Source organism: Zingiber officinale, chromosome 1A, assembly GCF_018446385.1.
Source record: "Zingiber officinale cultivar Zhangliang chromosome 1A, Zo_v1.1, whole genome shotgun sequence".
Classification (NCBI taxonomy): Eukaryota; Viridiplantae; Streptophyta; class Magnoliopsida; order Zingiberales; family Zingiberaceae; genus Zingiber; species Zingiber officinale.
In genome coordinates, this window is record NC_055987.1 from 149,041,393 (window position 1) to 149,068,151 (window position 26,759).

The 26,759-nt window shown below is 38.0% G+C and overlaps 1 protein-coding gene across 3 annotated transcripts; it reads left to right on the forward strand.

Moving 5' to 3' along the window:
- Nucleotides 1-26,431, forward strand: LOC122037940 (serine/threonine-protein kinase 38-like). Of its 3 annotated transcripts, none has more exons than XM_042597435.1 (14): nucleotides 1-210; nucleotides 618-885; nucleotides 13,233-13,407; nucleotides 15,356-15,439; nucleotides 15,515-15,756; nucleotides 15,836-16,058; nucleotides 21,725-21,804; nucleotides 21,876-21,960; nucleotides 22,734-22,865; nucleotides 22,943-23,056; nucleotides 23,689-23,736; nucleotides 25,636-25,720; nucleotides 25,841-25,897; nucleotides 25,977-26,431. In XM_042597435.1, exons 2-14 carry the CDS (start codon nucleotides 668-670, stop codon nucleotides 26,123-26,125), a joined length of 1,692 nt encoding a protein of 563 aa, XP_042453369.1. In that variant the 5' UTR covers nucleotides 1-210; nucleotides 618-667; the 3' UTR covers nucleotides 26,126-26,431. The 3 variants fall into 3 exon arrangements, with proteins under 3 accessions (XP_042453369.1, XP_042453368.1, XP_042453367.1); XM_042597434.1 differs by having other exon boundaries at nucleotides 1-206; XM_042597433.1 differs by lacking the exons at nucleotides 1-210; nucleotides 618-885 and adding exons at nucleotides 8,724-8,892; nucleotides 8,996-9,110.
- The last annotated feature ends 328 nt before the right edge of the window (nucleotides 26,432-26,759 follow it).

The window sequence follows — 26,759 nt, forward strand, 5'->3', positions numbered from 1 at the left end:
TCTTAGCTAGTTGTGCCGTAATGATGTCTAAATGTACCTGTCTTGTGTTGTTGTGTTGATCCCGTCGTGGCAGGAAGAAGGTGGACAGAAAGCGGACGGAGGCGTTAGTTGCAGAGAATCAAAGCGACGCGACGCCGCTAAGATCGAATCATTGTGGTGAGCGAGGGCGAAAAGTCTTCCAATCCGTCAAGGAGTTGCAAATCTAGGTTGGTGCGTGTGCCGCTCTAGAGCTATCCATTTTTGCGCGTTTTTTTCTAGTGGATTGCGGTCAATTAGTGTCGAAATTTCTGAAATTTGTTTTAATATTTAGAGTTTTTTTTTTTGTATTGTAGAAGGGAAATTAGGAGGCAGTGGGCATTTAGTTTTTTCTAATTGTGACTTTCATGTCGGCTTTAGGGAACTCTGTAAGCACATAGATTTTGTTGCATTTTGGTTTAGATTTCATTTTAGGGTGGTAATTTATGATCTGTCGTGGGCTTTTATTTCTGTTCATAATTATGCCTCGTTTTCGTTCCAATCTAGTTTTGCTTAGTTTGAATTTTGAATTTTCACATGACGAACTCTAAAGAACTATTTCTTTGAATGCGAAGATAATGCGTTGCCTTTCGTTGATTCAGTCTACTGATACGGAATAGCAACCTCGGAGTGACTGTGCGTGTAATCCGATATGGATTCTGCGAGAAGCTGGTTTCAGAGATTACAACCTAGGGAGAAGGTCAAACCCGGACTTACTAGGAAGGAACCTGGAAGTGCGAGGGATATGCAGAAGCCTCCAGTTGACGATGCACCTTCAAATGTTACTAAGAAGAAGGTCGCCGCTGCAAAGCAGTATATTGAGAACCATTACAAGGCTCAGATGAAGTCCTTGCAAGATCGCAAAGAAAGGTGATAATTTTCATTTAAAAAAGAAAATCTGTCTAAACTTCTCCGCCTTAGGTGTTTGTTATGGCATCAGAAATTCGGGTCTTGAAGAATTATGTCGTCTGAAACTATTGATCTCCAAGTTCTACTAAACCCATCACCACTATCCTCTTACTTCTCTAAGTGTACTGGATTGGGGTGGCTTCCCTATAGAGTTATTATTCTAGTTTCCGTGATGTAGGATCTGAACCATGCATTTATCAAATTCAAACTCCCATTCGATTGTTAAGCTATGTGTACTCAGATGGATGAGGTGGGAAAAGAAAGGAAGGCAAAAGGGGGAGGAAGAGGAAGAGGAGGGAGGAGGGCAGGGACAGAAGAGGGAACTAATGATCCATCAAGTTGTTCAAATGGGAGGAGGAGAAGACATAGGGAGGAAGATGGAAGGCCAAATTAAAGTCAGATGTGAGGCTGTTGTCTTCTATCATTCATCATGTACCCAATTTTTAGTAGACTGATTTTGGGTGGAAGAATGCCCAAATTCCTCCTAACCTTTCTCCATTTTGCCTGTCCACCAAAGTAAACAGACAATGGTGCTTTTCTTCTCCCCTTCCCTCCACCTTTTTCTCTTTTGCCAAGTAGGAATGCCCTTAGATCGTGTTTCCTTAAAGTGATGATAACCGCGAGCAAATATAAATTTCCTTGGAACACAACAAAAGACAGGGATCAGAGTTGGGGCAAAGACTGAGGCATCCTGCAGCTATGAGCGATTGTGAGGTGGCAGCGATGTGCATCCTTTTGGATGGATCAATTTTGAGGGGACAGAAATTGTTTTCCTCACTTCATTTCCCTACCTTTCTCATGTCCATTTTTACCTCACCTCCTTTTTCCATTTTTGTATTCTTATTTTTCTCAATGGATCATTAAACCTTAATTCTATCATTACTTAAAAGCATGCATTTCAGGTCATTCTAGCATTCTCATCAGACTGAATAGCTTATTATCTCACTCAAGCTAGTTCACTAACTACGCTAATAGTTAATAGTTACAACTTATGTAAACTTGTCAATAATTGTTCTCTACCCACTAACTAGCTGATGTGTACAATCCGCAAGTGCACGGTTGTCGTCAAGTAATAAAATATCAATCCCACACGACTGTTGATTAAGTACTAGTTAACTTTGCACAACGAATTATCTAGACAATCGAAATGTGGTTCACAAACGCTAGGAAGAGAGATTGAGAGAAGAGAGAGAGAGAGGGAAAGAGAGAGCACAAGTGAGTGAGGGAAAAGAGAGTAGAGAGAGGGAAAAAGTGATTGGGAGAATGATTCTAGGAGTTCAGTTTCATTATGATGCTAGTTAATGTCCCTATACATTGTTCATCTCCTTACCTCCATCCTTATGCACATGTAGGAAGTCTAACTAAATATCGACACTACCATTCGATGGTCATGTCAGAGTGCTACCCCTATTGGTATCCAATGCTACTAAGTAGAAGAGGTAACTTACCAAGTCCGGTTAAAGGGATACCCTTGTCACTAGGACTCTCGATCATACAATCGCTAGATTACATATGACATTTATTAACATGGATTAGAGATAATCCATTAAGCTTGATTAGATGCTTCCTTATCGAGAATCGTCCTCCTTTTCAAGGCGATATCCTAGATATCCAGTTAAAAGGATACTCTTGTCACTATGGCCCTTTGGTTATACAATCTAGAGTATCCCCTCTACGGGGTGAACAATCAATATACATCTACATGTTCACACCATTCACACATTTCATCAAACAGACACAACACACATAGAACATGACATAAACACTTCATCGAATAAGAAAATGTCCAAATACATAGTTCATATATCACATTATAGTTACTTCCTACCTTCTAGATCGAGAGAATCTACTCCATTGCAAAGGATTTACAAACATGAGATGAGAAATTAAGCATTCTATAATCCAAAACACAAGATAGAGAAGCGAGGAATGCTTATCTATGCGTTGTTGATCTTCTTGCTTGCAATCCTTGTTCTAGAGATGGACGGATCGGTGAAGATGGAGGATCTAGGGCTCCCCCAAGGGGGAGAACCCTTCCCAAGGAATGAGGGCGGAGCACCAAGCCAAAGATGAGTTAAAGAATGAGGTTCTTGACTCTTTTATATCTCCTCCAAACTGCCCAGATTAGCTAGGATTATAGGGGTTCGGTAAAATGGATTTTTTCACCCCTTAAACTCGGTTTTCTCGTATTTCACTTTGAACTAAAATTGTAGCTCTTGAAATTATCTACATTTTGATATTTGGATCGAGCCATGACTCTAACCGAGCTGAAAATTATGATGGTTCAAAGTTTGGTCTGCAGTCTGGGCGGAGGGTGAAGGGTGTGATGCAGCCGAGGATGGGAGGCACGACCATGCCTTTTAGTACGGCTAGACCATGATTTCTCTCTGTTGAACCTGAAGCAAAGTTGTAGATCTTGAAGTTAGCTACATTTTGGTATAAAGGACAGCTCGTAACTCTAACCGAGTGCAAAGTTATGGCCGTTTCAGTCTGCCCAAATTCAACACAACCCTATTTTCATGCGGCACGACCCTCTCATGTTCTCCACCACACGGCCATGCCTTGAGGCACGCCCATAGCATGAATGGCCTCGGGTGGAGAGACATGGCCATTCCAATTGGCACGACCATGACGTGAATGGCCACGGGTGAGGGGCACGACCGTGCCATTTGGTATGGCCAGCGAATCAACCGTGTAAGGTGAACACGGCTGTGTGATTTCACACGGCCGCCCCTCGATTGGCCTCTCGTGGGAGGCATGGCTGTGCTATGGGGCATGACCGTGCCTACCCTTGGGCTGGCACACGACTATGCCAAGGGGCACGACCAGGTTGCAGGTCTTATCTATATTCGCTCCAATATGCTTCTTTGCTCCATTTTCGCTCCAAATGACGTTCTGTCAATAAAAACATGCAAAGAGTAGATCTTCGAACAAATAGAATGGAAATATAACATAATGAAATATGATGCAATAAATATAAATTATACTCATGAATACAAGTAGATGTGCATTAAAGTATGCCTAAAAATATATATAATCTCAGCACATCACACCTCAAGCCTTAAACCTTTGCTTGTCCTCAAGCAAAAACTGCAATCTAGACTCCAATGGCTAAATAGTGCATCATAATCTCAAGCAAGTCAATCTAATTTTATCAAATGATTTCATTGGTGATCAAGATACAAAAGTTGTTTGAATATGGCTTAAGAAATAATTCTCCGTGTTAAGTGCAATAGTGACCTAAATTTTTCATGTTTCAATCCCTAAGCCTAGTCAAGTCATCATAAAACTATGTTCCTTATGCTTCTGGCGATAGACTTATCTGCCATATGCATGGTTCATATCTCTAAAACTACACAAGGTCTCAAAGGATTACTCGGAATCAAGAGAAATAAAACATTTATTTCCCAGTAACCTAACTCGATCTCAAAGGGGTAAATTGTTAATTTCCACGATAACTGTTTTAAATCCTTTATTCATATGATGTTTTTTTTTTCTTTTTTTAGTGCTTTAAAGGTGTAGGACTAATACAAAAGTAAATATATAAATGCAAATACAGGGATTTTGATTTTTTCAAGTGAGTTGCCATGATCTGAGATTATCCAGTAATCAAAATGCAATTAAGAGGTTACTTTAGAAACACAAGTACTAGTCCATTTCTATGAACATAACTATTTTCAGGGTTATCTACCATCAAAATTAGGCAAGTGTAAAGAGTTCCTAAAACAAGGCCAACACTCAAACTTCTATAGTAAAACCATTGCTCACTTCATGCTATCATAGATAGAAGACGATAGATCACTAAACATACTAGTATCATAAGGAACTCATAAACCACATAAAATCTAGAATAAGTGTGCTAGTATTTTATATTAAGGAACAAACAATTATGATGTGATAAATGATGCAACTAGAAAATTTTATTATGCAAAAAGAAATGTACAAAAACTAAACTATAACCCAACACATCCCCCGACTTAAATTTTTCATTATCCCAATAAAAACTAGAAATATAATACGGAGGAGATTTTGAAGTAAGAGCAGTTACTAAGTGATGAGCTCCAAATGATTGAAACATTCTTGTTTTTAAGATACTTTGTAGGGATGACAATGGGGCGGGGCGGGGGCGGGTTTGCCATTCCCATCCTCGCCCCGTCCTCATTTTTTCGGGTTCGGAGATTCCCCGAACCCGAATCCACGGGGATCAAATCCCCATTCCTGCCCCATCCTCATATTTAATTATTTTATTATTATTATTTTATCATTATTATTAATGATAATATTAATATCAATATTAATAATAATAATATTATTAATACTTTAAAAAAAATCTTATTATTATTTATTAATATTAATAATAATAATATTTGGGGCGGGTTCGGGGATGGGGATGGTATTCCCATACCCGCCCCATCCCCGAAAAATCGGGGATCCCCATCCCCATTTCGGGTTTTCCCCGCGGGGCCCCGAACCCACGCGGAAAATTGTCATCTCTAGTGATTTGCACTCCATCACAATTTTGAATCCCATAAAAAGAAGATAGATAAGAAAAATTAGGTAGAAGACTTGGGTTATTATGAATAAAGAAAAGAAAACTAGAAAGAAACTAAAAGTAAAATGAAAACAAGATTGAAGAACTTGGATTGCCTCCCAAGAAGCGCTTGTTTTAGGTAGTTTGACCCCTCATTTGGTTCACTTAAATCGTGATCTTGCTGGAGTGAGATACCTCCAGACTTTTCGGCTAATGACCCATAATGTGGAGGGAGCTTTCATTGTGGGAAACACAACTTGAGGAATTGCTCTCTCCTTCTTCTCCTTAAAGATTCTTTTGGACGGTTGGAGAAGGTTCACTTGAAGTACCCAGGCTAAGAGCGTGGTGATCACAGTTGATGTTAAGGTCTTGTTCTGAAGCAAATTAGGTATAGGCAAAAGTGGGAGTGTCCAACCTCAGGGTCTTTGAGTATCCATCACTTCCCACTTGGAGGGCTGCACACTAATATCAACATCTGCCTCTTCAATGATCCCATCATCCATCAAGTATGTATTATCAGAAGTTGCAAAAGGAACAACAGCAAGATTGGTTGAAGATGCATTAATGGTCCTATCAGTGTCCGGAGTATCATAAAATACATCATCACCATTCAAAGCAGTAGAGGGGTCCTTTAGAGCTACAGAATCATGATCATAGTCGCCTTCATCTTTATATTCCATCCCTTCCAAATCATCATTCAACCGAGGCTCCGAATTTGAACTTAACACATCAACTTGTTGTAGGAATTGGAGAAACAAGATCCCCTCTTGCCCCAAGAACTCTTCTAATTCTTGTAGTTTGGTCTTCATCAGGGTTTTCAATAGCGGCGAATAGCGCGCTATATAGCTCGTTATCGCGCGCTACGATCAACGAGCGCTCTGCAGCGTTCGCTGATTAGTGATTGTCCCGAATAGCCCATGCTATTCGGGACAAAAGCGTAGATAGCGCACATAGCGTGCGCTATCATGACTTAGCGGCCTATAGCGGGCGCTATAATTGCAAATTGCTTACACAATAGGTAGGGCAAAGGCGAGTCGAATCGTGACCGTCTAGGTAGGGCAGAGGCGATAGGCGGCGATCGGCGAGCGACAACTTGCGAGAGGCGAGCGGCGAGCAGAGACCTGTGAGCGGCGGCGAGCAGTGATCTGTGATTGGCGGGCGACAAGGCGAGCGGCGAGCAGTGACCTGTGAGCGGCGGCGAGGGACAGTGATTGGAGGTAAGCTTTTCACCTTCCTTTCGTTTTCTTCGTTTTTTCATTTTTTTTTTCTCAAAGGAGCAAAGATTTCGTGATTTCCAGAAGTTGGGTATTTGGATCGATCGATCCAGGGTCTGGATTGATCCAGATGCTTTGGATCGATCACTGGATCGATCCAGACGCCCTGGATCAATCCAGTGATCGATCCAGACCCTTTCTGTTCGAACAGAAAGGATCTTGATCGATCACAGGATCGATCCAATGATCGATCTAGATGCCTAGATTGATTCCCATTTTTTTCTAATTAATTAATTATTTGTTCTGATTTTTTTCTTTTGTTTTTCTAGGATTTTGATTGTCTGGTTAGAATTTGCAATGTCTACAAATTTTTCAAAAAAAGATAAAAAGGATATTGGTTGGAAGTATTGTTATCACAATGAAGGGGAAAAATCTGTTCGGTACAAATTTTGTCATCATATATTGAATGGAGGAATTACTCGCTTGAAGGAACATTTAGCTCAAACTCATAAAGGGGTTGCACTTTGTGTTAGTGTTTCGGATGATATTAAGAAAGAGATTAGAGAATCACTTGACAAAATTAGAGCGTCTAAAAGCAAACAAACCGAATTGTTACGAGAGATTGGTGAAGGTCCCAGAGTATGAGTACGTAATCATCAAAAGTTGGAAGTGTGGGGGAAATTCAATTGGATGTTCTGGTAGTGGTGAATCAAAAGGTAAAGGTACCCTTCATGGATTTGTTAGTTCCGAACCTCGACAAACAACCTTAAATTCGATATACAAAAAAGATTTACTAGTTGATGTGAAGCGAAGAGTTGGTCGTTTTATTTACTCTGCTGCACTTCCGTTTAATGTTGTGAATGATCCTTATTGGTTGCCCATGGTTGAGGGCATTGCGGAATATGGAAGAGGGTTCAAGTCTCCTTTAATGCATGGGTTAAGAACTTGGATACTTAAAGCTGAGGTTGATGGCATCAACCTAATATATGAGGGGCATAAAAAAGCATGGAAAAAATATGGATGCACTATTATGTCCGATGGTTGGACGGATGGAAAGAATAGAAGTTTGATTAATTTTTTGGTAAATAGTCCCGCCGTCACTTTCTTTTTGAAATCTATTGATGCATCAACTTCTATTAAAAATGGGGAATTGATCTTTAAATATCTTGATGATGTTGTTAATGAGGTGGGAGAGGAAAATGTAATTCAAATTGTCACGGATAATGCTTCGAATTGCATTAAGGCGGGGAAAAAAATTATGGAGACTAGACATAGAATTTGGTGGACACCTTGTGCGGCGCATTGCATTGATCTAATGTTGGAGGATATTGCAAAGTTGAAGATTTTTTCTGACACAATTGAGCAAGCTAAGATGGTTGTAAAGTTCCTTTATGGTCATGGGACTATACTTTCTTTGATGGGAAAGTATACAAACGGTAAAGAAATTCTCCGTCCCGCTGTTACTCGCTTTGCTACTCCATTTCTCACTCTTCAGAGTATGTATAAGGTTAAAAGGCCACTTGAACAAATGTTTGCTTCCGAAGATTGAGTTAGTTCACCACTATCTCAAACAACTCAGGGGAAGGTCGTGAAGAGAATTGTTATTAACTTTTGGCCACATGTTGCATTTTGTGTTAAGAGTATTGTTTCTCTTGTAAGTGTGTTAAGGGAAGTTGATTTGGAGGACAGATCGGCCATGAGATATATTATGAACTTATGGATAAGGTAAAAGAGACAAAAAAAAAGGGCAGTCCGATGCACGAAGCTCCCGCCATGCGGGGTCCCGGGAAAGGATCCATTGTACGCAACCTTACCCTGCTTTTTGCAAGAGGCTGTTTTCAGGATTCGAACCCGTGACCTTTTGATCACATGACAACAACTTTACCGTTGCGCCAAGGCTCCCCTTCATCAGAAATAAAAGAGACAATAAAATTTAATTGTGGGGGAGTTGACAGAAAATACAAGCCTATTTGGAAAAAAATTGATTCACGATGGACTCCACAACTTCATCATCGGCCGGGTACTATTTGAACCAGCAATTGCGTTATGAAGAAAGATTTTCTGATTGTGATGAAGTTAGAGATGGATTGTATACTTGCATGGATAGGATGTTGTCTTCTGATGATCGTCTTAAAGTAGACATCCAATTGCACTTGTATAATAAAGTTGAAGGAGAATTTGGAACTCCAATAGCAAAACGAACAAGAATGTTGCGAACTCTGGGTAAAATTTTCTTCTTGTAACCGTTCTTGTAAAATTATACTAGCATTCATATTTTAAAATTATATACATTCTTGTAATTTTTTTTAATGTTATTACTTATTAGTCTCGTGGTGGGAACGTTTTGGAAGACACCCGAGCTTACTACATTTGCAATTCGAGTGCTTGGTCTCACTTTTAGTGCTTCGGGATGGGAAAGAAATTGGAGCACTTTTGAATCGGTGAGTATTCTATGTTTCTAGCTTTACTTGAATTTTAATTGTTTTATAATTTTCATATCATTGTTTATTTTTAATTTATATATATATGTTTTCTTCTTTGTAATATTAGATTCATACAAAAAAGAGAAATAGACTTGAACATGTAAAGTTGAATGCGTTGGTGTTTGTGAAATATAACTTCAAGCTTAGGGAGAGAAGCATTAGGAGGAGAGACAAGATTGATCCCATTGTAGTTGATGAAATTAATTCGGATGATGAATGGATAACTGAGAAAGAAGGTCCAATTCTCCCCGTAACTACTAAATGGCTTGAAGATGATGAATTATTTGAAAGTGATCCTATTGTGAGTGTGCCGTCGGCTACCTTTGAAAGTCTTTTCGACTCAAATAAGTGAATCGAAGATGTTGAGGATATAGTTGAAGTTCCTCCTACGAATTCAAAAAAAAGAGTTGTTGAAAATTCAAGTAATCACTAAGCATATGCAAATTATGTATTTATATCTACTTCACCTATAATTGATTCTCAAATGTCGTATCTCTTATATAATAGGTGGAAGCAAAGACAAACAAGCAAGGTTGAGTCTTGTTGATGTGGAAGATAATCATCTTGATGCTGAAAATTATGAAGGAGTAATTCCAACAACTTTTGATAGTGGAAATTTTCCAACCATAGACACTATTGATGATGATAGTGAGATAGAATTGAATGATACTGATTATTTTTAGGTTATGTTGTTTTAATTATAAGACTTTTTAAATTATTGTTATGGGATATTTTGACATGTAATGAATTATTATGATTAATTTTAGGTTATGTTATTTTTATTTTACTTATATAAGTATATTTTATTTTATTTTAAATTTAAACATTGACGTGCACGAAAAGCTTGCGCTATACGCTTCGCTATTTATGCTACGCGAGGATAAGACAAAAACGTTATGAACCAACGCTACGCGATACTGGTCTTCATCTGACTGGGAGTAGGAATATCTGAGTCTTGGGTTCTCCCAGTCAGTCACCTCATTAAGTTGCAACTGATGTGGTCCATCTGATAGTAAATCATCTTAAAATTCTGATGGAGTCTGATTTGCTTGAGAAAACTGCTTAACACTTTGAATAAAGTTAAAATCAAAATTTTGATGATCCAACCCATCTTGATTGTAGTGTTGAAGTAGGTCTCGTTCTCCTTGGGGTTGAAAATTCTGAGTCTAACGATCTCTCTAGTCATAGCTAGAAATACTAGAAACTGAATCATATATGTCTTGTTGTACAGGTTGGAATAGATTTTGAAGTTCTGGGAAAGAGCTAACAGCTTTTTGAAAGAAGTGACATATAGCAGCTGGATGGGATGAGCTGCCACAAACCTTACATGGATCATCAATTGGTGCTGTGGAAGGGCCAACTTCATTTCGAAAGAGGTGGCACATGGCACTCGGATGGGTTAGACTACCACATACCTTGCAGTGTTCGACATTTGCTCGTCATCCAAATTATTCTTTGCATTTAAGCCTCCAGGTTGTCAAGAATACCAATCCATGACTAAAGAAAATTGCCAGTCTCACCTGAAATAATGACACTAAATTCACAAGACACAGTGAGTAATCATCACATAGCACATGGATATAAGAGATATAAAATAATCAAGACACTCGACCAATTTTTAAATTGATTTTAAAAATACATACAGAATTTAAAAACAAGAAGGGAAGTGCATAATGAAAAACAAGAAAGAAAATGCAAAAAGGAAAGAAAAAGAAAAATGTCTAGAGTGACTCATATGCTAATAAACTAATGTTAATCGAAAATAGTCCTTGGCAACGACGCCAAAAACTTGATGTGTACAATCCACAAGTTCATGGTTGTCGCCAAGTAATAAAATATTGATCCCACAGGGATTGTTGATTAAGCACTAGTTAACTTCGTACAACGAATTATCTAGACAATTGAAATATGGTTCACAAACGCTAGGAAGAGAGATTGAGAGGAGAGAGAGGGGAAAAGAGAGAGCGCAAGTGAGCGAGGGAAAAGAGAGTAGAGAGAAGGAAAGAGTAATTGGAGGAATGAGTCTAGGAGTTTGGTTTGAAGTCTAACTAAATACTGACACACCCCGCGACGGTCATGTTGGAGTGCTACCCCTAGTGGTATCCGATGCCACTAAGTAGAAGAGGTAACTTCACTAGATTACACAAGGCACTTATTAACATAGGATTAGAGATAACCCATTAATCCTAATTAGATGCTTCCTTGTGGAGAATCATCCTCCCTTTCAAGGCGATCCCCTAGATGTCCGGTTAAAGGGATACCCTTGTCACTGGGGCCCTCCGATCATACAATCTGGAGTAACCCCTCTACGAGGTGAACAATTAATACACATCTATATGTTTACATCATTCACACATTTCATCAAACACATAGAAGACATAACACACATAGAACATGAAATAAATATTTCATCGAATAAGAAAATGTCCAAATACATAGTTCATATATCACGTCACATCATAGTTACTTCTTATATCCTAGATCGAAAGAATCTACAAAGGATTTACAAATAAGAGACAAGAAATTAAGCATCCTATAATCTAAAACACAAGATAAAGAAGAGAGGAATGCTTATCTATGCATTGTCGGTCTTCTTACTTGCAATCCTTGCTCCGGAGGTGGACGGATCGGTGAAGATGGAAGATCTAGGGCTTCCCCAAGGGGGAGAATCCTTCTCCAAGGAATGGGGTGGAGCCCCAAGCCAAAGATGAGTCAAAGAATGAGGTTCTTGACTCTTTTATACCTCCTCCAACTGCCCAGATTAGCCAGGATTACAGAGGTTCGGTAAAACAAGTTTTTTACCCTTTAAACCTGGTTTTCTCGTATTTCACTCTAAACCAAAGTTGTAGTCCTTGAAATTATCTACATTTTGATAGTTGGATCGAGCCGTGGCTCCAATCGAGTTGAAAGTTATGATGATTCAAAGTTTGGTTTATAGTCTAGGCGGAGGATGTGATGCAGCCGAGGATGGCGGCCCTACCGTTCCTTTTAGCACGGCTAAACCACGATTTCTCTTTGTTGAACCTAAAGCAAAATTGTAGATCTTGAAGTTAGTTATATTTTTGTATAAAGAAACAACTTGTAACTCTAACCGAGTGCAAAGTTATGGCCGTTTCAAAATCAGTCTGCAGTCTGCCCAGATTCAACACAGCCCCGTTTACGCACGACACGGTTCTCCGCCACATGGCCGTGCCTTGAGGCATGACTGTGGTGTGAATGGCCTTGGGTGGAGAGACACGACTGTTCTAATTGTCATGACCATGGCATGAGTGGCCATGGGTGAGGGGGCATAGCCATGCCATTTGACATGACCAGCCACTGAATCAACTCTGTAAGGGGAACACGGCCGTGCCTATGGGGCACGACTTGCCCTTGGGTTGGCACACGGTCGTGCCAGGGGGCACGACCAAGTTGCAGGTCTTCTCTATATTTGCTCCAATGTGCTTCTTTGCTCCATTTTTCTCCAAATGACGTGCAAAGAGTAGATCTCCGAACAAATATAATGGAAATATTATATAATAATGAAATAAGGTGCAATAAACATAGATTATGCTCATGGAGTAGATGTGCGTGAAAATATGCCTAAACACATATATAACCTACGCACATCACTAGCTAAAAGAAAAACAACATGATGATTTCTTTGAATTAAAAAGGTTTCTTGAGCTGGTATACTTGAGTATAGTCAACTGGCAAGTGGTTTAACAGATTGCCTTTATTGTTTCTCTACTTGACCATTGGCTGTATTAGTTAATCCATTTTTGCTTTTATGTCAGAGAGAAAAAAAAAATCCTGTTATCGTAATTGAAAGAAAACTAAGTAAATTAGATGGTCCTACATATAGCTCAATGGTGAAACGAGATCCATATTGCTGACTCTAAATAGTTGGGATACACTTATCATGTGATGCTTGTGTCTTGAAGGTTCCTTTTTAGTTTTTATTGGACACGAGTATGAAACCATGACCATGGCTGCATATGCCTTCTGATTATGAAACTAATTTTACATATAAGTATATACCTTGAATGTGGATTTTATTCACCTCATATTCTTTTCCATTTAATTCAATGACAATTTCAGACGCTGGATGTTGGAGAGGAAGCTTGCTGATTCAGAAGTTCCTGAGGAAGTGCAAAATAGCATTTTGAAGAATTTAGAGACAAAAGAAACAGAATATATGCGCCTTCAAAGACATAAAATGGGTGCGGATGACTTTGAACTTTTGACTATTATTGGGAGGGGGGCATTTGGAGAGGTAAATTCCTAAGTTTTTTAAAACCTTTTTTGGCCACCTAAATCTATCACTGTGTCTGTTTGGATTAAAAAAATCGTAGCTTCATTAGCTTGATATGGTTTCTATTGTGTTCAATGGAGGTTAGGTAGACATAAGTAAATACTAGTAACACAAAATAGGATATATGAGGAACAAGAAGCTTACTAATTTTGCATGTTTAGATCTGTTCATTTGGATGAATAAGTGGAAGGATGAATGGTTAAGTGGATGGATGGATTGCCATCTCCATCCTTCAATTGTTTGGTTGGAATGATGGATCAATTAGAAAATATAAGTTGAAGTAAAAAAGATCCCAATACATCCCTCCTATTCCAGATAGGGGCATACTGAGATCGGGCAGTTCAATGAAAGGGAAGATGAGGACTTACCTATTTATAACACAGTCGATGCTGTAGTTCCCATATTACAATACCCATGTCAATCTTCTCCCTAGCCACATTTAGGTTGTACTATTCTGGCTGTGCATTCTGGTCGTATTATACTCATGCCATTCTGATCACGTCCTGCTCGTTTAGAGTAACGATACAATAAAAGGGCAGCCCGATACACGAAGCTCCTGCCATGCGGGGTCTCGGGGAAGGATCCATTGTACGCAGTCTTACCCTGCTTTTTGCAAGAGGTTGTTTCTAGGATTCGAAGCCGTGATCTTTTGATCACAAAGCAACAACTTTACCGTTGCTCCAAGGCTCACCTTCAGAGTAACGATACAATACTCATCCATAATCTGGTGTGTTGCTCATGATGTGATTCATATTTAAGTTCTAGCACACTACTCATATAGAATATGATGATTTGGTCATCTAGAATTCAGCATGCTGCTCTTCTCTAGAATTCAGCATCTAAAAACCATTGCTAGGAAAAATGTTTCTTTTTTCTGTTTGCATTTATAAGAATAAATATTATTCATTCTATGAATTAGCTATGAATTGTTGCATTAAAGTTGATTGATGTTGTGGGAGAGAAGAGAAGAAAGCAGTTATTGCTGAGGAGGGTATTAATGTTGTTTCCCTAATCTAGTTATCCATCCTGTGATTTATTATTCAAACTGAATGGATGGGTGTCCAAATGCGCAAGCAAACAGATAAGCTAAGTCATCTACCCAATTATCTATCCTTTCGACCAAATAGGGCCTTATTCTACTTGCAAAATTTGCTTATCTGTGCCTCCTACAAACCTACCTCAATCCCTAACAATCAACACTTTTAATTCAGTATTGAATTTTACTAATTGGACTATGGAAAGGATTGTCAAGGAAAAAAAAAAAACATGTTTTTTTTTTTCAAGTACTTCTAACCAAGGTCTAACTCTCGAGCCGGATCCATGCCGAAGTATTTTCCTCTAACTAGAATGATACGGTTTTAGGATTGTACAATTCCATTTCGGTTGGTACTTCGGTAGACATTTGTGTTAGGTAGTGAAAAGAGCTCTCAGCTCAAATATAGTGTTGCATTGAGCCGCAGAAGGAGCACGTGGCTCATGTATAGGATCGTGCCAGGTCACTAAAGGAGCTTGCAGCTCAAGTGGAAGGTTGATGATTCTTGTGACACTCATGATGAAAGTGGATACGCTTGTGTCTTGACAAAAGGGTTTCATCCTCATGGAATAAGCTCGGGGTCGCAAAAGGATGCTTGTGATGAAGGCAAGCTGTGGAAGAACTCATCCTTTTTTGTGCTGGGGTTTTAGATCTTCTTGCATGCTGTTCAGTGGGTGTAATGAAAAATTTCGTCGATTCAAGATTTAAAATCATGCTGTTAACATAAATGACACATGCTGATATTATTTTCTTGTGCATGATCAGTACCTATAGAATATGTCTTTAAATTGTTCTTTAGCCAAATGATGTCTGCCAACTAAATTGGACTATCCCAGAAATTAATTTGATTGGATGACTGATCAGGTTTTCATGCAGGTCAGAATATGTAAAGAGAAAACAACTGGACATGTCTATGCAATGAAAAAACTTAAGAAATCTGAAATGCTTCGTAGGGGTCAGGTAATTTTCATGCTCATTTATCTGTTCTGTTGGTTATTTCAACAATTTAGTTTTCTATTTACATGTGAATTGTAGGTGGAACATGTGAAAGCTGAAAGAAACCTACTTGCAGAGGTGGACAGTGCCTACATTGTTAAACTCTACTTCTCATTTCAAGATGATGAATATTTATATCTCATCATGGAGTATCTTCCCGGGGGTGACATGATGACTCTGCTCATGCGCAAGGATACATTGACGGAGGATGAGGCCAGATTTTATGTGGCAGAAACTGTTTTAGCTATTGAATCTATTCATAAGCACAATTACATTCACAGGTATGCTTCTTCCAGTTGTGTGCATGCTCTTTTTTTATAAACAGCACTTAGTTGCTGAACCATGGATTTATCTTCGAAGGGACATCAAACCCGATAACCTATTGTTGGACCGACATGGACATATGAAGCTTTCTGATTTTGGGTTGTGTAAACCTCTGGATAGTAGTAGTTTTCCAAATCTTAATGAACCTGAATATCAACCAGGAGGAAATTTGGATGACAGGCGGTCTAGTGTTTCTCCTGCTCCAAGACGTACTCAACAGGAGCAACTACAACATTGGCAAAAGAATAGACGGATGCTGGTAACATTCAGAGTCGCTAATTAGATATGATTGGAATCATTGTATTTCTTTATACATATTTGACTCACTCTACCATGCTATTAGTATACCAAGTACATGCATATTGTAGTCTTGCAGAGTAATTCTCCTCTATGTTTGGTTCTGGTTAGAAATTATAAATGGAAAAATAATTAAAAGGTTTAAATGCTTTTTGGATGATTAAAGGGTACATCTAATGAAGAGGTAGTATGCCTCTTAGGAAATGATGTGATCTACATCACTCATTTTGAAATGGATGGATGAGATCTAATTGAACCAAGAGGTTCTTATACCCTTTCATATGTATAAATAAAGTCCCTCACATACTCATTCATTCATTCACTCACTTCCAAGCAAAGCAAGCATTGCATTCTTGCATTGGAGAGTTCAAGAAGCTTCCTCGGTTCGGAGGTCTTGCGATTTGCAGTGTTGCTATCACAAGATAAAAGTCGTATCTTGGGAGACGATTGCCATATTCCGTGAGCACCGTGTGCGGGGCAAATTCGTCTTAAAGAGATAGAATTTAACTCTAGCCTCGACTTAGCCGAAAACGGTGGTATACTATCATTCTGTCTGCACTCAGTTTGCATCAGTAATAAAGGACCCAACATTTTTAAGACGAATTTTCTTCGTGCAAACTGATGGCTGGAATCAACGACATTCCAATCGCTGTTCCAACCAGAGAGAAGCCGGAAAAGTTCAACGGAGCCGATTTCAACAGATGGCAGCAGAAGATGCTGTTCTACCTGACAACATTAAACCTCGTACGGTTTTTGCATGAAGACCCGCCAGCCGCTACGGAAGGTAATTCCGATAGTAACGTTGCATGCGATGCATGGTCACACGGAGATTTCCTGTGCCGTAACTACGTTCTTAATGCATTGGACAACGCGTTGTATAACGTGTATTGTTCAATAGAGACGGCAAAATCTCTATGGGAGTCACTTGAAAAAAAATACAAAACTGAAAGCGCCGGGTTGAAGAAATTCATCGTCGGCCGGTTTCTGGATTTCAAAATGCTGGATTCCAAGAGCGTAACATCTCAAGTCCAAGACATGCAACTGATAATGCATGATCTGGATGCCGAAGGCATGAAGTTGAACAAGTCGTTCAAAGTAGCCGTTGTAATCGAGAAACTCCCTCTGTCGTGGAAGGATTTCAAAAATTAACTAAAGCACAAGCAAAAGGAGATGAGACTTGAAGACCTAATCCTGAGGGTACGAATAGAGGAAGATAATCGAAAGATGTCCAACTTCAGATGAACGAAGCAGGCAGTCGACGAGATGTCCAACCTGGCTGAGCTAAAAGCCAAAAAGCCGAAGCAATCCAAAAAGAATGCTCAAGACAAGACATTCAAGGGCACATGCTACAACTACGAAAAGCCAGGACACATGTCCAAGGATTGCAGACGCCCGAAGAAACCAACCAAGAGTCAGAAGGATGCTGCGAACCAAGTTGTAACTTCTGACGACATGGAATTGGATTTCACTGCGGCCGTGTTTGAAGCCAACACGGTGGTGGATAACCCAAAGCAGTAGTGGATCGATACTGGAGCAATCCGTCATATTTGTTCTGATAAGGCGATGTTCTCCGAGTATACTCCGATAAGTGGAAGAAAGCTCTATATGGGCAATTCCATGACATCCCCGATTGTCGGACTCGGGAAAGTTGTTCTGAAAATGACGTCTGGGAAAGAGCTAACGCTCATTGATGTGCTCCATGTTCCTGACATTAGGAAAAACCTAGTTTCTGGATCAACACTTGTTAAGGCCGGTTTCAGACTAGTGTTCCAGTCAAACAACTTTGTACTTACGAAAAATGATGTATTCGTAGGTAAAGGGTACTTAGAACAGAGTCTGTTCAAAATGGTTGTAATGACTGTACACCGTGAATTTGATGGTAATAAAATAAAAGCTTCTAGCTATGTTGTTGAGTGTTTTAATTTGTGGCATGATCGACTTGGGCATGTCAATAATAATACTCTAAAACGTCTCGTCAAGTTAAATTTATTATCAAACGTCAATGTTGACGAAACCCACAAATGTGAAGTGTGCGTGGAAGCAAAAATGACGAGACTACCTTTTCATTCGGTGGAAAGGTCAACGACTCCTCTAGAGTTAATACATAGTGATCTATGTGACTTAAAATTTGTGCATACTAGAGGAGGTAAAAAGTATTTTATTACTTTTATTGATGACTGTATGAGGTTCTGTTATGTTCTTCTTTTAAGAAGTAAAGATGAGGCCTTAGAAGCTTTCAGAACCTATAAAACAGAAGTTGAAAATCAACTTGATAAACGAATTAAAATAATTCGTAGTGATAGAGGAGGAGAATATGGTGCATCGTTTGATGAGTTTTGTTCAGAATCTGACATTATTCATCAAACAACGGCGCCTTACTCGCCTCAATCAAATGGTGTTGCCGAACGTAAAAATCGGACACTAAAAGAAATAATGAATGCCTTGTTGATAAATTCAGGCTTACTTTAGAACTTGTGGGGGGAAGCTATACTATCAGCAAACCACATTCTCAACAAAATCCCTCACAAGAAAAACGATAAAACACCATATGAACTATGGAAAGGCCGCGAGCCATCGTACAAATACCTAAAGGTATGGGGGTGCTTAGCAAAGGTCGAAGTACCTAAGCCAAAGCAAGTAAAGATCGGACCTAAAACGTTCGATGCGATATTTGTCGGATATGCCCATAACAGTAGTGCATATCGATTCATAGTTCACAAGTCAGACATTCCTGATATTCATGTGGGAACAACCATAGAATCTCGGAATGCGATATTCTTTGAAAACATATTCCCAAATAAGAAGGGAAACGTTCAAAGTGATAACAACGGAAGTTCTAACGAAAATGACGTTTCTGAACTTAGTTGTCGTAAAAGGACTATTGACAATCAAAGCGAAGAGCCACATCGGAGCAAGCGAGCTAGAGTTGAGAAATCGTTCGGGCCAGACCCAAGAATATTAAGCGAAACTCTCTCTAGTCCTGACGCCCCAATGTGGAAAGAAGCCATCAATAATGAAATCGAGTCCATCATGAATAACCATACCTGGGAACTAGTAGACCTTCCTTCTGGTACCAAACCATTAGGTTGTAAGTAGATACTAAAATGCAAGTATAAAGTTTATGGATCAATTGACAAGTATAAGGCGAGACTTGTAGCCAAAGGGTATAAGCAAAAGGAAGGCCTTGACTACTTTGATACCTACTCACCGGTGACAAGGATTACATCCATACGAGTGCTGATAGCCATCACAGCACTGTATGACCTTGAAATACACCAAATGGATGTTAAGACTGCGTTCTTAAATGGTGAGTTGGAAGAAGAAATATGGAGCAACCCAAGGGGTTCGTAGTTCCAGGAAAAGAGGAAAAGGTGTGTCGACTTGTTAAGTCGTTGTACGGACTTAAATAAGCGCCTAAACAATGGCACGAAAAATTTGACAAAATAATGCTGTCAAACGAATTCAAAATAAATGAATGTGACAAATGCATTTATATCAAAAACACACCTGAAGGTCATGTAATGATCTGTCTATACGTAGACGACATGCTTATAATGGGCAGTAATCATGAGGTAATCATGAGTACAAAGAAAATGTTGACCAAGAATTTCGATATGAAAGACATCGGTCTAGCAGATGTTATATTGGGAATTAAATTCTCAGGACATTCGATGGGATAGTTTTGACACAATCCCATTATGTAGAGTCAGTATTGAAAAGGTTCAATGTGAACGATCTCTCTACAGTGAAATCTAAGTCAACACTTAGTGAAAAATCATGGTGAGCCCATATCGCAATTGGAATATTCTCGGATAATAGGCAGCTTGATGTATCTCACAAACTGCATACGACCGGATATTGCTTGTACGGTCAACAAGCTGAGTCGTTTTACGAGTAATCCAAATGACACCCATTGGAAAGTATTGATACGAGTTTTTAGATATTTGAAATATACTATGAACTATGGATTACATTACGGAAAGTATCCCGTTGTCTTAGAGGGATATTGTGATGCTAATTGGATATCAGATACAAAAGATTCCAAATCCACTAGTGGGTATGTATTTACAATCGGTGGAGGAGCGGTATCTTGGAAATCCACAAAGTAGACATGCATAGCTCGATCAACTATGGAATCCGAGTTTATAGCATTAGACAAAGCAGCTGAAGAAGCTGAATGACTGCGGAATTTCTTGAAAGATATTCCGAGCTGGACGAAACTTGTGCCCGTCGTACTTATACACTGTGATAGTCAATCGGCGATTGGAAGGGCACAGAGTAGTATGTATAATGGTAAGTCTCGACATATTTGTCGTAGACACAATACCATTAGGCAGTTGATCTCGAACGGAGTAATTGCAATCAACTATGTCAAGTCCATATATAATTTGGCAGATCCTCTTACGAAGGGGCTAAGTCGAGATCAAGTATACTGCTCATCGAGAGGAATGAGATTAAAAATCTACAACTAAAAACGACTGTAGCGGTAACTCAACCTTGTTGACTGGAGATGCCAAGATCTTGGTTCAATGGGACAACGAAGTTATAGAAGTTGTGTTACAGCACACGAGATATATTATCATTATCTCTATCCCAATCCTAGGATGAACTTGTGCTGTCCTACCACATGTAGTGAGGTTAAGCTTATGTTTTTAATGACTTCTATACCTTTATAAGGTGGAGTATGGTAGTATACTCTTGATAGAAGTGTCACCTTTGTGAGTGTGAAAACTGGCCGTTTCAATGAAACACTCATGAATCCAAGATGGTATCCATGTCCAAAACGGAACCAACCATGAGAACCCAAAGTAAGTGAGATAAATCTTTGTGTGAGTGTTATTGTCTTAGTATACACAAACAGCAGAGCAGTTCAAGATATCACGTTCACTGCGCAGCCTAGTATGCTCGATAGCATTCCACTACGGAAGGTTCAAAGCCACAAGCTACCTCTCCCGGTGCATTAACTTATCGATTGAACTCTCCTTAGGTGATAACATGCATGCATTATTTTTCATTTATGTGGGGGATTGTTAGACATTATAAATGGAAAAATAATCAAAAAGATTTAAATGCCTTTTGGATGATTAAAGGGTGCATCTAATGAAGAGGTAGTATGCCTTTCAGGAAAGGATGCGATCTACATCACCCATTTTAAAATGGATGGATGAGATCTAATTGAACCAAGAGGTTCTTATACTATAAATAAAGTCTCTCACATACTCATTCATTCATTCACTCACTTCCTTCCAAGCAAAGCAAGCATTGCATTCTTGCATTGGAGAGTTCAAGAAGCTTCCTCGGTTCGGAGGTCTTGCGATTTGCAGTGCTGCTATCGCAAGATAAAAGTCGTTGTATCTTGGAAGATAATTGTCGTATTCCGTGAACACCATGTGTGGGGCAAATTCATCTAAAGAGATAGAGTCTAACTCTAGCCTCGATTTAGCCGAAAACGGTGGTATACCATCATTTTGCCTGTACTCAGTTTGCATCAGCAATAAAGGACCCAACAGTTCTTAAATTGTGGGGCCTGCCACTAGTTTCCATGTTTGTTAAAGAATAACAGGGACTTTTGTAATTTTTTTATGTTAGCATATTATCATTTAGTTGCAAGTTCTTTACTGTGTTCAGGCTTACTCAACTGTTGGGACACCTGATTATATTGCTCCTGAAGTTCTTCTCAAGAAAGGATATGGAATGGAGTGTGACTGGTTTGATTCTAAAGTTTTCTTTGTTGTGGTTACATTTCTTGGTTAATTGTTTTGATTACATTCTGCTTTAGGTGGTCACTTGGAGCAATTATGTACGAGATGCTTGTGGGCTATCCACCATTTTATTCTGAAGATCCAATGTCCACATGTAGAAAGGTTTGTCGAGTGTCATGGAAATTTGCAGCTTTTTCCATGCTATAGTTTTTTGAAATGAATGACCTAATTTTTGATCTCTGGTTTATTCGTGAGCTTTTATGCTTAAGAAATTTTTGCTATTTTTTGTTCTGTCTTAGCTAAAGCCAGATCTTAAGGTAGAAACAATAATCAAATTGTGTCCTCCTATCTGTTTTGAGCTTTCATCCTGAGATGCATGTCTTCTCTGTCCACCCTCATATCTTAAGGACGGATTCATGTCTACGTGATATTTTATCACGTAGTTTTTGGTGGTACAACTACTAAGAAATATGTTAACCTCCTTTTTTCAATAGGAGTCGTTATTTGTGGCCTTATATAACACTAAATTTTAGTTACTGAGAGATAAGAACACTCTAATAAAGGCCTTGTTTTCTGGTTCCTGATTTGATTTACTTTTTTTTTCCTTAAAATTGCAGCTAGTGGGGTTAGATGTGAGCATTAAACTCAATCCCGATGATATGCCACTTGGTGTTTCAGTTTTGCAACAGGGGTGGAATGGTACATATTGTAACATGTGGTGGTTGCTGTAGACATAATGGCATGCTATCCCAGTTAGATATTAGTAGCCCTATCTGTGTGGGTTTGTAGTGGATGGACAAAGTCATAATATCCTCTCTCTCTCTCTCTCTCTACTGCCCCTCCCTCCTCCCTCTCCCAACCACCACCCCCCAAAAAAATGATAAGAAGCATTGTCACTGTAGCGTTTGTCATAGTTGCTCACTTCTGACTTGCAGATTGTAAATTGGAGAAACCACTTAAAGTTCCCTGAAGAGGCAAAACTTTCTGCAGAAGCTAAAGATCTTGTAAGCAGACTTCTCTGTAATGTAGAGCATAGACTTGGTACAAAAGGTGCCCATGAAATAAAGGTCTGTGTACTTGAGATGTTTTTGGCTGCAAGTTCATAAAATGTATGCAGAATTTGTTAAGAGATCGTCAGTTGCAGGCACACCCATGGTTTAGAGGCATCCAATGGGAGAGACTGTACCAAATGGAAGCTGCTTTTAAGCCGGAGGTTAATGATGAGCTGGATACTCAGAATTTTGAGAAGTTTGAGGAGGTATGACAATCTCAAACAATTCTGAGTTCCTTAGTGTTAATCCATATGCAATAGGGAAACTCTACTTTGTGCAAGGCATTGAGTTCCTTAGTGTCAATTCGTATGAAATAGGAAAACTTGACTTTGGTCTAAGACGTTGTAATTATTTTTTTCCAATGTATCTTGTAGTATTCTGATGCTTGCCTGCTTTAAGTTTTTGTTAATTTCTCCAATTTCTTTGGCGGTCCTTACCTTTGTTTTCTGATATTTTTCACCTTTGCTTCTTCACTACAACTTTTCATGAAAAATCTACACTTGGAAACTTGTGTTGTTAACCTTAACAACCTCTAAATGGTGGAGTACTCTTTGAAATTTAGGGCTTTGTTCTTGTTTGTTAACAAAGAAAAGCACTGCAACTCTTCACTTAGATGCCAATGACCAAGGAATCAGTATTGAGAATCTATGTCCAGCAGATAGATTTGCTTAGATGTTTTTGGAAAAAGGGGGGTAGTTCTTGTACCAGGTTGCTCGTTGGACTCTTAAATTACGCTAAATGTAACAACAAAAACACGACATCATTTATTTGAAAAGCATTTATCAGTTTATCCCTTTTGCATACTTCAAATGACATGTGTCACTATATCTTGATGCAGACATCAGTGCCAGTTCAAACTTCTTCAAAGTCTGGCCCGTGGAGAAAGGTAACGTATGGTTAATTATTACAATTTTTTTTTTTTCAGAATGAAAGCACATAAATGATGCATGGGCAATCTAAGGTTTTCAGAACGAACCATCCAAATAATTATTTTTACACTTATAACTCCATGAATGACATGCACACTCACACATAATCTAATTATCCATATCTAGAAAATAATCAAATTATTTTCCTAAAAATCATAATGGATGTAGGCTTGGACATGATAGACTTAGTTTTGATGGATGATCAAACTTTAATAGATTCTAAATTGGTTAGATGACATTGAAAACTATTGTGACTCATATAAGTTGCCCTCATCTGAAGGAACACAATTTGCTAACAACAAACTTATAGGATTTACAAAGAATTTTGGCGAAGTATCGAGAATCATTATTACATGATGAGCAGAATCCATCATATATTAGCTTGAAATGAAACAAGAATTGATGAAAAAGTATGCCCCACATTTTAAGAGATAATAAGTATGTTAATATAAATTAATCTTCCTTAAGTGAATCAAACTCAGCTAAAACATCTAGTTCACTCACAATCAAAAAACTTTAATTGAAAATAAAGAGTTCAGTTAAAAAATCATCTTTTGATAACTCAATCCAAGCAAATTTCTCTAACGACATTTTAGAAGAGCTTCGTAACAACATGATGAACCACTTGTTAATGCAACTTTAGACAAAACTATGATAACATTTTCTAAGAGTCCAGTGACATCTTAGATGAACCAATTGATGATATAAATTTAGAACCTCTCATTTATTTGACGCCTTTCAAAAATTCATAAACATGATGTTGGATTTAGGCTAATAAATTATAACTTATGCATGATTCAAGAAGCCAAGAGAAAATTGAACAAAACAAACATCATGAACTAGAAGTGCAAAGCATCAACCTAAAAATTTGAAAATCAATCAAGGCTTTTATTGACATATTTCATGTTATTGTTACTTGTGACTTTAATGTTTATCAATTAATTAAATTAGTTTCTTTATTTGTTTCTATCAATCAAACCAAAAGCTCAATTTTCAAGTTGTACAATATGTTAATTTGTTGAAAGCATTCGAACATGAATCTATTGACTTTGTCATGAGCGCTCTCTTTTTGCAAATTCTATCAATGTTACTACTTTCACGCCTTGCAAATATTATGCTGATGTGAACATCATCTTTGCCCCATAAAAGCTCAGACATTTTATTATTTGTTAGTAGTGATGACAAAAAAGAAAGGAAACAAATCAATTTCTTACTAGATGGGACGTACGAAGTGGAAAGATAATGAAAAAAACATTGTTAAACAGAGTTACTGAAGCTATTGTTCCGTATGCTTAGAAACAACGGCACAAGAAAAGAAGTTGACAAGGAATCAATTTCAAATTTGCACTTTGAATTCATAATTAAATTTTCTAATTGTCCTATTCTCAATATCAAAGGTTTATAACTTCTTATTTCTATTCTCGGTGTCAAAGATTTATAACTTCTTATTTGATACTCGCTAAATTAGGAGAATGAGTTTTAGGTGCATATATATATAGTTTGGTAGGATTTTATATTTGTAAATCAGAGTCAATTTATTTCTAAAATTGTTGAATCATCTTAGATGAGTGAATATTTGTTACCGATTCGTTTAGTTTTGTTTTTCAATTTTACTTGAGTTGGAGCCTCTAAAAAGATCCCAACTTTTTCCTTTGAATCAACAATATTATTTTTGATAAATTTATTGTCATGGAAGTCTAGTGCTTCATGTTGGTCTCTTTCGTGCTGTGTCTATGAACTATACCATTTACCTGTAGCTTAACTTATCATTGTTATCTTGCTAATATGATAATAGTTTGACTATATTTTGTTGAAGTTTAATTGTGATATTCATTGTATTCCTTCTCATTATACAGATGCTTCCGTCGAAGGATGTCAACTTTGTGGGCTATACTTATAAAAATTTTGAAATCGTAAATGACCATCAAGTTCCAGGCGTCGGTTGGTTCTCTTTCTCATTTATTTGCTTGTCTAATTTTATTAGACAGAACAGTAAGATCTTATTCGATTCCATGGATTGATCTACGTATAATCTATAACTTCCTAATCGTTTTTGTACAGCTGAGCTGAAGAAAAAGAGTAATAAGTCAAAGAGGCCAACAATTAAATCCTTGTTTGGTAATGATTTTTTTCCTCTTTTTTGTTTTCCAAATTAATTTGTTTGGATAACAATTTGGTTGATGCGTTGGTTGCACAGACATGGATTCAACATCAATTCCAAGTCCACATATTCAAGGTAGCTTCCTCAAACTACTCCCTACACAAGTGGAGATGTCTGAAAGCGTAGAATCATCTTCTCACTCGAGCAGTTCTTCTCTAGACCAACCCCATCCTCGACAAAGATAGCAAGAAACTCAACGAACTTTGTAACACCTGTACAACAAAGAAACTATGGCATCACACAGAACTATTTTGTAGCCCTCAATCTGTACATAGAAAATATATGACAGTGGTATCAGCATGTTTACCTGTAAATTTGTGGATCCAAGTTCGTAAATTTACTTTTGGATTCTTTAATTTTTGTAACACTGAATTTAAGTTGGTGCGAAGAATTTCTATTGTAGTGTGGATCAACTACTGAACGGATGATAATTACTTGATTTTGATTTGTGTCATATTAATAATGTAAAATTAAGCACTCTATTTCTTTGAGTATTCGTTTGTCAGATTGTGCAAACAGTTAAATTTCAATGGATCTCATTTGTCATGCGTTTTACTTGATCACTTATTCAATTTTTATTAATATCTAAATCGCTCACCCTACTTTCACATTTATTAGATTATACATTTCTTTTGAAAAAAACTTCTTCCTATGTGTGTTTATCTAATATATATTAGCCATTGAAGCACATTTAAAATTTCAAAAAAAAATTTAATGAATTTCATATTTATTAAATTACATAAAAGCACATTTAAAATTTCAAAAAATGAGTTACATTATAATGAATTTTTAAAATATTATTTTTCTCTTTAAAAAATT